The sequence below is a fragment of the Orbicella faveolata genome, unplaced genomic scaffold (genome assembly GCF_042242905.1).
Source record: "Orbicella faveolata isolate gen_17 unplaced genomic scaffold, um_ofav_v1 contig_35, whole genome shotgun sequence".
Taxonomy (NCBI): Eukaryota; Metazoa; Cnidaria; class Anthozoa; order Scleractinia; family Merulinidae; genus Orbicella; species Orbicella faveolata.
The window spans coordinates 990,148-1,004,556 of record NW_028301564.1 but is presented as its reverse complement, the minus strand read 5'-3'; the positions used below and the strand labels follow the sequence as shown (position 1 = coordinate 1,004,556).

The 14,409-nt window shown below is 35.6% G+C and overlaps 1 protein-coding gene and 1 long non-coding RNA gene across 2 annotated transcripts; one reads left to right on the top strand and one right to left on the bottom strand.

The window, feature by feature from the left end:
* The first annotated feature begins 1,389 nt into the window (after window positions 1-1,389).
* On the top strand, window positions 1,390-8,810 carry LOC110056737 (vascular endothelial growth factor A-like). Its single transcript, XM_020763251.2, has 6 exons — window positions 1,390-1,825; window positions 3,548-3,641; window positions 4,455-4,490; window positions 5,672-5,872; window positions 6,413-6,591; window positions 6,930-8,810. Exons 1-6 carry the CDS (start codon window positions 1,649-1,651, stop codon window positions 7,110-7,112), a joined length of 870 nt encoding a protein of 289 aa, XP_020618910.2. The 5' UTR covers window positions 1,390-1,648; the 3' UTR covers window positions 7,113-8,810.
* Window positions 8,811-11,489: 2,679 nt separating this feature from the next.
* LOC149102507 (uncharacterized) lies at window positions 11,490-13,906 on the bottom strand. The gene is made up of 2 exons (XR_016202015.1): window positions 13,446-13,906; window positions 11,490-12,614 (listed from the first exon to the last, which is right to left on the bottom strand). It is a non-coding gene; the product is annotated as an uncharacterized LOC149102507 (long non-coding RNA).
* Window positions 13,907-14,409: the final 503 nt, after the last annotated feature.

Below are 14,409 nucleotides of genomic sequence, written 5' to 3'. Positions count from 1 at the left end.
GAGTTAAATTTTGCGATTTTTTTGTTTGCGGGTACTAATTTTTGCGATTGTGAACGTCTGGTTTTTCGAGCAGGGCGAGTGTCAATTTTTGCGATTTTCAGAAAGTCGCGTTCCTTTGAAATACAACATTTCCAGCGTTTTTTTTTTTTAAATTACACTACATGGTAACTCGCCACTTTCTAAAATTACGGCTGATGGCACCTTCAGACGATCATTTTCTGAAACTTTCTAGCCGCTATTGTACAGGCACGGACAGCTGGAAAATTTCATCGTTTTATTTAAAGAGGCGTTTCAAATAAAGAGCACCAACAAGATTCTACATGCGAGGTTGGCCAGTGGAGTAAACTTTTGCGGAGAAAATTTTTGCGGGAACTTAGTTAACCGCAAAAATCGCTAAAATTAGAACCCGCAAAAATTTAGTGACACACGGTAAGAAATAAGTAAATTAACTGTGCCAAATTATCTAGAGTACACATGTTACTAGATCTGCCACAAGTCGACCTTTGCTTATTCATCTCCCTCGACCAAAGCGAGAGAGTAATATTCGAGCGACGAAAGTCGCGAAATGTCGAAACCAGCAAGCCAGGTGAGAATTATTGGAAAGGACTTTTAGAAAGTCTAATATGTAACAAATGACGCATATCAGGAAGGGTTTTATGTTTCTGCGTGTAAATATTATAGCCTCAATCCAAACTCGTGTGTTCTTCCCCGCATCCCCGAATATCTTCGCAACTCGTTACCCCGGCATCACGCTCCATGTTCCGAAATTTCATCCGGATTAGCCTGCCTTGTAGGCGCAAACGGAAAAGGGGTAAGGATCCTCTCTTTCACGCCCTCTCCTTTCATCCCCTCCCCGTCTCTTCCCCGATTTTCGCCTTACTCCGGATAAAATAAATAAATGACACATGCAGTCATGCGCCACGCCTTCTCAGTTTGAAGGCCCGATCTAACCTAATTCATATTGATACACAATGATAGGGGAAGTTGTGCGCGCTAAAAAGATTGGCCCGACGGTCCTATTTTTAATCCACTTGATTTAATTAAATAGACCAAAGGTATTGGACAAGGGTGGGCAAATTGTTATGTGCAAATTGTAAGTCTCTGAGAGAGCAAGGCAGCGTTTTCGTTGCAGAGAGGGACGAGAGGGTCATAGAACCAGGAACTATTCTCCCCTCGTCAACCGCCTGCTTTTTCGATCGTCTTCAGGCTAAATTCTGTCATACCTGACCATTCCTGTCTAGCAGTTTCTTCTGGAAGTTTCTCGGCGTTTTCAAAAATATTACATTGAGTAGCAATACAATACATTGAGTAGTGGCTATTTTTATGTCGGCTTTTGTCTCAATGTCCTCTGTTCTCAAAAACCGCCATTGACAGTATTGTCGTAGGTGACGAAAAATGTGCACGCCGTTGTCTTTTGACTTCAGCTCTCTGCTGTCAAAAAGACCGGCAGCAAGCCGAGAGTAATCCGATTTTTTGTGTGACGTAGTTCCGGTAATTTAACCCGCCTTGTTTAAAAAGGACGCTATTGTGTGGTGTTGAATTTCAGAGTGTTTCGAACTGCGTGTAAGAAGCCGTGCAAAAAGCCTTGCGAGTACTTGGCGTTTTAGTATCCTCGAACTAATTTTTGGTTTACATAACTGTGAGAATCATGAAAGTCTGGCTTTTCTTGGTTCTTGTGTTGATCGTGCTTTCGTGCGAAGCAGGAAAGAAGAAGAAGAAGAAGACATCTTCATCTAATAACCTTAAAAATCTGTTTTTACGTCGACGACTAACAGCTAGACCGACAACTGAACCGACAAAGCCTCCCCCAGTGCAAGTGAAGAAGGTTAGCTTTTACTACTTGTCTTTTGAATAGTTATTTTGTAGTTACTCTAAGCTTAGTGTCAAGACAATCAAAGCAAAGTTCGTACGTATACGGGTCCGAGCTGAACCCTGTACGACATTGACTATTCGATGATGATATATCAGAAACATGCAGTCGTGATTTGATATCAAGACTTGATTGTGTGTGTTTTTTGGAGTGCACTTCTTTATGAGTGGTGATTTATAAACATACGGTAGTCTTTCTGGTGCCTGAATGATGATCAAGTACAACGAAAACAACAAATTGACCCCCTTGTCATTGCCTAAGGTATGAAGGGTTTTATTTGCTTTCTAATAGGTGACGTCACCCGTTTTTCTGGTTATCGAACGTTCTCTGTATTAGATTACAGTATTACAATTGATCAAACAGGATGTGACGAAATCAAAAGTGCAATCGGAAAAATTTTAAATTTTCAAGTCATTATTCCCTCTCTTTAGTGTCACTGCTTAAAATTGGTGCTTTTGTCTTCCTTCTTATTACAAGACAAAAGGAAGTTTATATTAGCAAGACCCCAGCCATACAGGGCCATTCCATTTAATATCAGTACCCCTCAGAAAAAAATGCCAGGTAACCTTGTGACTGTCTAGGAATTTTAGATCTCCCCAACACTGACCCTCAGAAAATCTCAAGTGGATCCTCCTGACCTTCGCAAACTTTCAACTTATTCCTCATACCACTCAGAAAAATATGTCGTCTATGGACCGTGACCTTAAGAAATGTTGACTTTCCCTTTTACCCTGTCAGAAAATTTTGTCAACATGGAAGGGTGGGGGGGGGGGGGGGGGGGTGGATAAAAAATGGAATGGCCCACAAACAAAAACTCAAAGAATCGGTCAGAATTGAAAATTATTGCCCGGTCAAATAAAGAGTTCTCATGAACTTATATTATAAATCAAGTGATGTTTTGAAATAAATATATTGTCCTTGAAGAAACTTCTATGTCAGATAATTTAAAACTGTGTGACTTGCAACAATAATAAAAGGGTGACGGAAGAGCTAAATATTCTTCATTTGCACTATTATGATCTTTGGAGGAATTATCCTCCATGTCATCTAAAAATTCAATTAATCAATCAATCAATCATTAAAAATTTATCAATCAATGAACAAATTTAAATCTATCAATCGCTAAATTAAGAAGCAATCCATTGAGAGCTGCCACCAAGACTGTAAGCATCATGCTTGACTGTCAGTTGATACCCTCTATCAATACCCTTGATTGAAATCCCAATCAATACTCAGTTGACACTCGATGGACACTCTATCAACATCTCAGTCGGCAGTCTGTGGACGGTTGTCTAATTTTAGATCGGTCAACACTCGGCCAACTATCGACCAACTGTTGATCAAGTGAAGATCGAGTGTCCACCCAGTACCGGTCGGGATGTCAATCGAGTACCAATTAAGATGTTGATTGAGGGTGTCAATTGAAGGTATCAATTGACACTTGATTGTGTGAACAGGTGAACACTGGTCTGAGGCAAGCTGAAATTGTTAATGAAAGTATCTGTGTGCTAATTTTAATTAGTTTTTGGTTAGCTACATCCCTGAGATGGCACTTGAAGGATGTAGTACTCCAACTGACATATGGTAGTGTAATAGTCATATCAATATTGTTGTTATATCCATTTGTTTATGTCAGTTCATCAATGCATTGTCAGTTTCATCTGCTGTAATTTGTAGGTTAATCTGAAGAACATAGACTTCACAAGCATCAACACAACAGATCAATTTTACGAAGTCTTTAACTTGCCGCGCCTTAAGCAGCATGGTCATGGTTAGTAGACATCTAGTGTGTGTAATATCTGGACCTGAGCTGATCAAGGGTGGGTTGGTTAGTCTCCCATATGAATGTGACACAGGGCTGTTTGTAGGCAATTTTTTTTAAAAAAGTGCTAGAATCTGGTTGTGTCAGGATGTGGTTCAAATTCATTTTCAATCTTGAGAGTTTTAACCAATGGACTTCAATAAGAGACTACTTTTCAATGGTAAGTGGTCATTAGTTCATGAGTAAGAGGCTTATTTTGATATAACAAAATACAGTGGAATCCCGATTTTTTGAACCTCCGAGGGAAATGAAAATTGGTTTGAAAAATCATAGAGTTTGAGAAAACGGGCGTAAAATTACAGTGTTCAACTGAGGAGGGGGAACAACTTTTGGTTTGAGTTAACAGGAGGTTCAAAAATATGGCACCCCTTTCCTAGAATTACTTGTGATGTCAATTGTATGTGGAATTCAGTTTATTTATGAAATAGTTTATATTACTAGTGCATTTTCCTTAGCTTTTTTAACATGTATGTATAGGGTTTAAAAATGTCAAGCCAAGACTAGCTTAACAATAGCAGAGAAAACTAATATTTAATTTGTTGTCACGAGAGAAATGTAAATTTTCAATTGGTTAATTTATCTTGGATCAGTGCATCATTTGTCAAATTTACGGCTGTTTAGGACTAATAAAATGTTATTAAATTACAAAATTTATTACGTTATTTGGGTAACTTTTATGTGTCCATGTACAATAATCATAGAAGAGCAGAGTTGGAGCTAAATACTATATTAAATTCAACTGATTTTATATTTTATTCACAGGATCTGGTGGTGTTGGAAGTGACCATTCAACTGCAAGTAAGTACTTATTGTAAGTAAGTAAGTATAGTTACAACTCCCATACATTTTTTGCAAATGCCGTTGAACCTATATTAAGTGGCATTGTATTAAGCGGTCACCCTCTATTAAGCGGTCAGTCTTCAAAGTCCTAAAAATTACTTCCCTTAATTAATTAATGTAATTTTGACCTCTATTAAGCAGCAGCAGTCACCATTTGCAAAGTCCCAGTGGGACTTTTCCTATTGTCTTGACCTGTATTAAACAGTCACACAGTGTCAATTACTTGTTCATACAGTTTCAAATAATGTAACACACCAGGTGCAACAAATGATTTAATTCCTTGTTTATTTTTGCATATCATTAAAACAGCAGAAATGATTGTTAACTTTCTAAATAAATTTGAGGTCAAATGTCTTCTCAGCACTGATTGTATTTGAACTGTTTTTCTTGCAACCTGTATTAGGTGGTCACTTAGCCATTCCCCGAGGGTGACCGCTTAATTTAGGTTCAAGTGTGTATGATATTTATACACTGTAGACATGATGTCCATCAATGCACCATCAGTTCAGATCAGGACTCACAGGAAGTTACGTTTAATAATGATTGCATAATTGTTTTCTAGTTCAAAATGTAGACACGTTTGTCAACTCCCAATGCAATTGTAATAATAATACAGAATGTGGAAGATAAACTGGAGTCCTGAACAAATTAAAAAAAAAGTTGTTCTATGATAATACAATATGATTGCATAATGAAATTTATATAATGCAAATTTCATTTGAATGCTCAAAATATTCTTTACCAAATGTTTAACAAAAAAATATAAACCAAAAAACAAAAAACCTGTTCCCCATTACTATTATGCCACAAAAAATACATTTATGTCCCACGAACAACTGTAGAAATTATAATTTGAAAACACCTTGTCAGAAAGCCCTCGCTACAAGGTGTGGTTCGTAATAACTATATAAAAATGTCAGAGAAGTAGTGCAAGCTCTGCAGTAATGGATGCAAGCGAAGAGAATTTATGTTTTGATAATCCAAATATTTAATATGTATTGAGTAAATGCCTAATTAAGAATGTATCAAAAAAAGTATAGCTAATTGTGGGTTAAAATGTGTTGTAGCTTTAGAATTCTTTCCATGTTAGTTGAAAGCTGCATTATTACTCAATAATATTATTTATTTTCTATCATTAGTGCAGGATTATTCAGAATGGGGTTGCAAATTCCGTCCAACACTGGTTCATCTTCCTGCTCCACCATATGGTAGAGGATTTATTTTTCCATCATGTGCAACAGTGAATCGCTGTTCAGGTTGCTGTGGTGTAAGTAACCTTGAATGCAAACCAGTGGGTGTAACCAAGGTTCAAGTGGATTACTACCATTTTCAACCCAATGGTGTGTTTTTCATTAATTGCTCTCAGTAGTTAAAATTTGTTTCTGTTTGAAATCCCATTGTTACATCATTTGCCAGACTGATAACAATGTATTGTTTTGTTTGTTTCATATTAAATAAATATAAATATTACCGGTACAAAATTGATGGATATCTTGTCTAGATCTTTACAAGATCTTGCAGATGTAAGAAATAAATTATTATTACTTTCCTGTTCAAAACAGTGCAAGCCAGTGCCAAGCAAGTATTTACATGTATATACAGTAGTGCCAAAACTATTATCAGATTTGAGAAATATGCATGGAAATATGAATCTGATCACTTTAGGTGTCTGTTTCTTAGCATACATTACTATAAATAATTATACTAAATCATGCATGATAAAGTATGATGCAAAAAGTATCATCTTTCATCTATCATAATTAAAGTAAGTAACCTCCTATCCAGTCATCAGTTACAGTATACTGGAATCAAACTTTCTAGATCCTTATTTGTTTTGTATTATCTCTGGTATGGTTCACATGTTGAATGTTTGCTTTTAGGTTCATATACAGAAACGTCAAGACTGGTGGATGAACACCTTGGTTGTGCTTGTCAATGTTCTCAGACTGCTGACTCTTGTTTGAAGACACAATTCTTGAATCCAGGTCTATGCCAGTGTGAATGTTTACCACAAAATCAAGAAGACGCGTTGGACTGTCCGCAAAAAGGAAATTTTCAGGTAGGTTGCAAATGACTTCCTGCATCATTGGGCCAAGGTATCATGGCCCAACCACTGCTGAAAACATTTAAATTCTATCATGATACTTTTTATCAATTAAATATTAACAGTATGAAAACAAGATTGATCATCACAGTTATACACACAACTTTAAAAGCAGTTGTGAAATTAAAGCCTGGATTTTTTTCAGGCTTTAACTGCACAACTGCTTAAGTTGTGTACATAACTGCGATGATCAATCATGTCTTCATATCTTTCTCTGCAGTTCAAATAATGATATTTCATATCTTCACTTGTAAATATTGACAAAATGACAATGTGATTCTTTTGCTCCACAGTATGATCCAAAAACTTGCAGTTGTGTTTGTAAAACAGTGCGCCACTGTGATCATGATCCAAATTTACGATGGAGTGATAAGGATTGTGCCTGTGTATGCAAGAAGGAGAAATGCCCATCGAGGCAATTTTTGGATAAGAACACCTGCCAATGTGTCTCTGAAGTATTGGGCCAGCGGCAATAAACCATGTCCCTCTATCATGTTCCCTTTACCAGAGAACCAAATGAACATTTCAGATAGCTCTTTATTGTCACACTCTCATTTCCACCTAACATGTACAGGCTACAGGTAGGGCTAGCACTGTCCAAGACTCAATCTAAGACATTCTACACAGAGGACTTAAAAACCAAAATGATCTGTAAGCATAGTGTCTTTCACTGGTTACTTATCTACTTAACGTCACAACAGATTAACTTCCAGTTGGAGATGCCATATTCAGATATCTGAGTGTATAATGCTGCCATCAGAATTAAATTTTTTGAACTCCTGTCAGTGACAGACATGTTTACCCAGTTTCAGTTTTTTGACTTTTCAGTGATCAGGTTTTCTGTTTATATTTTTGTCTTTACAGTTTTGACCTCTTGTAATCAAACAAGTAAATTTACAAAACATTTAGCTGAATGGAAGACACTTCATTTGTTCAAGAGAGATTTAATTAGTTAAAACCTTGGTCAAAAAAATATCTTTTTAAACTAGCCTTTTAACATACATTTTCTTTTAATCATAACTTACATTATTTTTTTAAATATGGGCTTTTTTAATCTTTAAATTTTTTACTCATTTTTACTCATTTTTATTGTGAAGTGCCTAAGGTATGTTATCAGTGGAGTAGTGCTATAGAAATGTACCGGTAATTTTGTTTAACCCTTCAATCAACCATTTGAAATTTCGCAGCAGATTTGTGTTCTTGTGATTTTTAAACTCATTTATTATTAACTACTTACTAATCGAGAGTGAGGTCTTAATGGGAAAATCTAAAACTGAGACCTTGCCATATTGACTGATGAGCAACAGCAAGGTCAATACTGCAAGGCCAAGGTTTGAGATTTGCCCGTAAAGACCAAACGCCAGAGGTTAATCAGTTGTTTCTATATGGCTTTTTGCTTTGCATTTGTGGGCCTGTAATTGGCCCGTGGGCATTACGGGAGAATAATGCCCTGGAATTTGCCAATCAGAGCTTGCGTTACATTGGCTGCAAACACAAGCCATATAAATTATTAATTAACGTTAATAATTAGTCAACTTGATAAAATAAACAAAATCACTTGAGACGATGTATCATCAATCATCACAGGCATTTCTGAACCCCTCAAATAATTTCTGTCAGATGTAGGTACTTTGTATTTTCAACTCTTTTACTTGTTTTTGGTTTGTTACCCATATACAGAGTGTACTTAAAATTTATCGGTTTTGATATCTTAACTAATGTTGTGACTCAACACTGCTGTACAAACATTGTGGAAAAAAAATGAAATACTTAATTTTTATTTTAATTTGTTATTAAATGTTTATTAGCAACTCATTAAATAATATGTCAATAATTATTTTATAATATATATTTTTTAAAATGGGCCTCACTACTAATTTTTTACTGTTTTTAAACCAGAGAAAATCAGTTTTACACAGCTTTTCAATATGATGATAGCAGAGTATGGTACTTTTCCTCTAAAGTATGCAATGGTATTGCTGCTTTCATTGTTTATTTAGTTCATAGTAAAGATGCAAAATGGTAATTCAAATTTGATTTTCCTGTTTGCCATTATGTTTGTTCATGGGTATAAAGCTTCATTATGGAAAAATGTTCTAGATCAGGTTGTTATCATGGAATGATAGTAGCTTTGGAATGATTATATTAATTAAAAGGAATTTTGTAGACTTTCATGTTGCATTGTCTCTCTTTTATACATTTTAAGGGACATCGAACACTCGAAATTAACTACATTTTTTTCAGGGTTTTATAATTTGCTTTAGAGACACCCCTTGGGCTACCTCATTGCATGGTATTTTCATGACACATTGTGAATTTTCCGATTGAAAAAAAGCATGTCATTAAAATGACGTGAACAATAAGTGTGTCAAACGTAACATGATGTGAAAATTAGGTGACTCACACCGTGTTACTGTTGACATCCAGCCCTGCTGTTGCATTTATGTTAATTTTGACGTACTTGTACCTTTGAGAAAGTAACACTGCCAAGGAAAGAAATTGTGCTGCTCAAAACTGCGAAGTTCAAGTGATTCAAAATATAACATTTTCACAAAATTGTGGAATTTGTTGTAAAATCGCAAAATAAACATGTTGCAAAAATTTCATGTAATGTAGTTCCCCATCAGACTGACAAATTCCTGGCTGAAAAAAATCATTTCACCTTGTTGAAGTTGTTTATACAACCAGAAGACATTGATTGAGGTTACCTTTTTTACTGCTTCACAAGCTTGTCTTAATTTAGCAAACTTGTCTTCTCAAACTCATTAATAATTCATTAAGTTTAAACAAAGGAAATCCTGACCATGATGGTGTTTGGATATCTGATCTTAATTGGGATAGATTTTAACCATTTTATTTCTCAATTTCTCCCTAATTTTAGTGTCGATTGAGAAGATATATCAAATACTCAAGACAGTGTGTTTGACCACATTTCCAAACACCTTGAAGTTCGTCAAAAATACTCTGCTGTGCGTCGTATTTTCAACTCTCTTCTTGGTGTTAAGAAATGTGGTCAAACACAGTCTTTTGTGTTTGATATATTACTTGTAACACAGAAAATAAATGTCCCTTGTTGCAATAGATTTCCTTGCGAGAAAAGTCCTGGTAATATATTGTGTGTAGTAATTCTTGATTAGCCATTTAAGGTTTGGTGTGAGTATTGTCAAGTATCTCAACCTTCTTGTTTTACATTTTATCAGGAAATTTCATAGATCCAGGAGGCAACTCAAATTAGCCAATTTAATACAGTATTAGCCTGTGTCGCAGATGGAAATTTACCCACAGTAGGTTGCATCTGCGACGCAGGCTAGAAAGTATGTGACTCTAGGTAATACTTTCATGGGGCTCCAAGGGATGGGATGAGGTCAGGTATTTTTGTTGACTTTTCCTCTCAAATTATTTAGGGCAGTTACCTTTGAAACAACAACACGAGGTTTTAGCTTTAAATAGCTATCTACAATGACTAGGCGTAGTGGATCCATAAACCGATAATCTCAATCAATCGATTGTAGAATTATGTCAGATGATTATTAATAATAAGTATTCAATTGATATCAATTGCCGATAACAATTGATATCAATTGCCGATAACAATTGATGAAGTAAACAGTTGCGAGTTTGATTATTATCAATTGATTCATGTATGGCAAGCCGTTTGTAGCAAAATTAAATCCTTGCAATATATGTTTAATCCTTTAAATAACGGTTTTATTTAAAGATAGAAAAAGGCATTCAATCCAATGTAAATAAAACTTTTGGTTCAATTCAATCTTTAAATTTTCACGATTCAATCCAATACCTAGAATATTGATTCAATCCAATACCTAAAATATTGATTCAATCCAATACCTAAAATATTGATTCAATCCAATACCTAAAATATTGATTCAATCCAATACCTGGAATATTGATTCAATCCAATACCTCGAATATTGATGCAATCCAATACCTGAAATATTGATTCAATCCAATACCTCAAATATTGATTCAATCCAATGCCTCAAATATTGATGCAATCTTCCTGGGCCGAGCGCGGCCAACAGGAACGAGAGTAACTGAGCACTAGAGAGCATTGAAAACATGGCGGGCGAAGGAGAACTAGATTTAGAAGTTGAGTTTCCTAAGTTTCTTGCAGACATCTTGGATAAAACGGAAATAATTTTTGAGAATTTTGACTCAGAAGTTGGAATCATGGAAGACCATTTCTTAAAATTCCTGTTGAGGTGCTCGAGGAACTTTGAGGACTAGGATTCATCTGGACAACGATAGCAAAGATGATTGGAGTTTGGAGATGGACAATTCACAGAAGATTGACAGAGTATGGCTGAGAAGATATGAGGGGTTTCAACAGCTTACCTGATAAGGAACCGAAATCATTCAAGAGTATGGATATAATTTCATTGCAGGTTTCTTTAAGTCCATTGGGTTACGGGTTCAACGGAGAAGAATAAGAGAAAGGTTAGCAAAATTAGATCCCCAAAATACTGTCTTGAGATGGGGTGCGTAAATTCGCTTTGGCATCTGGATGGACATCACTCTCTGATCCGATGGAAAATACTAATTCGGCTGTATAGACGGATTTTCTCGGAGAATAATGTTTTGAAATGTAGTGCCAACAATAAAGCAGAAACAGTTCTTGAATTGTTTCTGGATGCCGTTAAGAGAGACGGAGAATTTTGGCCTTCGAGAGTACGAGTAGATCATAGTGTTGAAAACGTTGGTGTGTGCGATACAATGGAGCAGGTTAGAAGAGAGGAGAGGGGCAGCTTCACTGCAGGGCCATCAACACAACCAACGAATTGAAAGATTGTGGGGGGATGTTTCCGTTGTGCTTCCCACTTGTACTTTTACACTTTTTGTAGTATGGAATTGTCAGGCATCCTGGACACTGATAATTCAGTGCATCTTTCCACCTTACACTTAGTTTTTCAACCAAGGATAAACCTTGCTTTTTGCCAGTTCACTGAAGCTTTTAACCACCAAAATGTAAGAACAGAAAAAAAAACTGGTTGCTATACCAAATGTGGCTTAATCATATGATGCAGCCTGAAAACCCCCTTTCAAATGGAAAGTCATATGATTTTGAATACTATGGTGATGATCCTGATGGTCCAACTCCATTGGACAGTGATAACAATGTTCTAGTTGAAGAAATTGACCTGGGACAACATGATTCAGTGCAGTCATTTGTATTGGAAAGGCTAGATCCCTTAAGATAATCAAGTCAAATGGGAGTAGACATCTTCCAAGAGGCTCTAGAACTAGTGACAGTTAAACTTGGGCAACTGACAATTGCATAATACTACATGTGTGTGGGCTGGGTAAAGGAGATTATGGCCCTTAAAGTATTTTTGCAACTCAATTTACAACAGAAAATCTCACCCTGTATCAAGTAAATTATTTTCTCATCTTTGTTTTCCTTGATATACAAAACTCAGAAACTGCTTGAATTACAGAATGCCTAACCGTTCTAGCAACACAACTAAACTGAAGAGAAATCAGAGCATTTGATAACTGCCATGTGCACTACTCTGCCTTGTAGATTTTTCAGGTGCTTATCAAAACAGATGTTAAAATGATAAGTTAATAATGATGGTGAATTTTAAGCTCGGTAATGAAATGTGAAGGTGAATTAATCAACATGACACGAGCGTGGGACAAAGAAAAATTCTGAGTCCCCGACAGGAATCGAACCCATGACCTCCCAAACACCGGGTGGGCGCTCTATCTACTGAGCTACGAGAACTCATGGAGAGCAAGGTCATTTAACTGAGTTAAAATGTTGCAAGGTTAATTTGTTATCTTATTTTCAAAAGTACCCAGGACACAAGACTAACCTCTTGGTGCACTGGCGTAATGGCTACTAACAGGACTCATGTCACTAGCCAAAACTAACTTTGCACCAGCCAGCCTTTTTCATACACAGCTTCACTGACTTTTTTATAAGAGTGGTCAATCTTGGACATTTCTTGTTGCATCTAAAGTGTTAATAATAATCACTAAGAAAATTTCACTCCCACAAACACGAATCCTGCTTTTCTTGAATATGCTTATGTTCAATCTCTGATGTACTTTTATCAGTGTTACCATTTTCTTTTATCTCCCTTTAATAGTTAAATATTTATCATATGCTTATTAAGGCAATTATTTCCATGAAATCCACTCATAGTTTCCCTGTTTTCATTAGTTTCTATTCTCTTCAGTTTTACTTTGTCAGGATAATTCTCAATTTTGTTTTCATCCAGTAGACCAATACTCCATTCCATCATGATTGTCACAATGGCTAGTGAAAGTGCAAAATCTACTATTCAAAACTGAAATGTTTGGCTAGTTGGCAGTAGTGTTAGCCTTGAGCCTTGGGTACCCAATAATATTCACAACAAATTGGTGCCATGTTTGTCATAGAATATCAAGAAAAACATCGTTTTTAGGAAAGAAGTACCACATGTGGGTTAAATAATGCAAAACATGAGACAACAACATTGAAAAACTTAAAACACATTCCAATGTTCAATGATTGCTGTCTTGTGAAATGTAAAGGTTCTTATTTCAAAAATAACTTAAGGCCAGGTTTACACAAGCAGTTTTTGTGAGAAACATGTTTGACTGTGCACACGGCACAGCAAAAATTTTGTTTACATTTCAAAGTTTGGTGTGCCAGTAATGATTGGACAGCAGAAATATGCACAATACCAAAGACCAATGTGGTAGCAAAATTTGCCACAGTTTATGTTATTTGCCACAAAAAGCTAGCACACACAGTTTTTAATAAACAAATATGTTTGTCACATAAAAAGTGGTTAACTTACATCTACAAAAGCGGCAGTAATGGAATCTAAATTTTCCGTGTCCCTTGTGTCTCGGTTGTAGCAATGTCTCTTTTACCTAAGCAGACTAATGGTTTGATCAAGAACTTCGGCGTGCACTTCTGCAACTTCTGAGTCAAAATTCTCAAAAATTATTTCCGTTTTATCCAAGATATCTGCAAGAAACTTAGGAAACTCAACTTCTAAATCTAGTTCTCCTTCGCCCGCCATGTTTTCAGTGCTCTCTAGTGCTCAGTTACTCTCGTTCCTTTTGGCCGCGCTCGGCCCAGGAAGATTGCATCAATATTTGAGGCATTGGATTGAATCAATATTTCAGGTATTGGATTGCATCAATATTCGAGGTATTGGATTGAATCAATATTCCAGGTATTGGATTGAATAAATATTTTAGGTATTGGATTGAATCAATATTTTAGGTATTGGATTGAATCAATATTTTAGGTATTGGATTGAATCAATATTTTAGGTATTGGATTGAATCAATATTTTAGGTATTGGATTGAATCAATATTTTAGGTATTGGATTGAATCAATATTTTAGGTATTGGATTGAATCAATATTTTAGGTATTGGATTGAATCAATATTTTAGGTATTGGATTGAATCAATATTTTAGGTATTGGATTGAATCAATATTTTAGGTATTGGATTGAATCGTGAAAATTAAAAGATTGAATTGAACCAAAAATTTTATTTACCATTGGATTGAATGCCTTTTTCTATCTTTAAATAAAACCGTTATTTAAAGGATTAAACATATGTTGCAAGGATTAAATTTTGCTACAAACGGCTTGCCATATTCATGGATTGTTATCGCAAATTATTTTTGTCCTTTTTTTGTCCTGATAAAATAATTGACAAAATTTGTCTGTAATGGTTTTATCGAGTCAATTCATCTTCATAGCTTGCGTATCTTTTACAATCATCAACAAAATAAGAACAGAAA

Bases quoted from the DNA above. Each gene is read 5' to 3' on its own strand.
- LOC110056737 (XM_020763251.2), top strand. From the start codon at position 1,649: ATGAAAGTCTGGCTTTTCTTGGTTCTTGTGTTGATCGTGCTTTCGTGC. The intron at 3,642-4,454 runs GTTAGTAGACAT...TTTTATTCACAG, and splicing joins CCTTAAGCAGCATGGTCATG to GATCTGGTGGTGTTGGAAGT. The intron at 6,592-6,929 runs GTAGGTTGCAAA...TTTGCTCCACAG, and splicing joins CGCAAAAAGGAAATTTTCAG to TATGATCCAAAAACTTGCAG.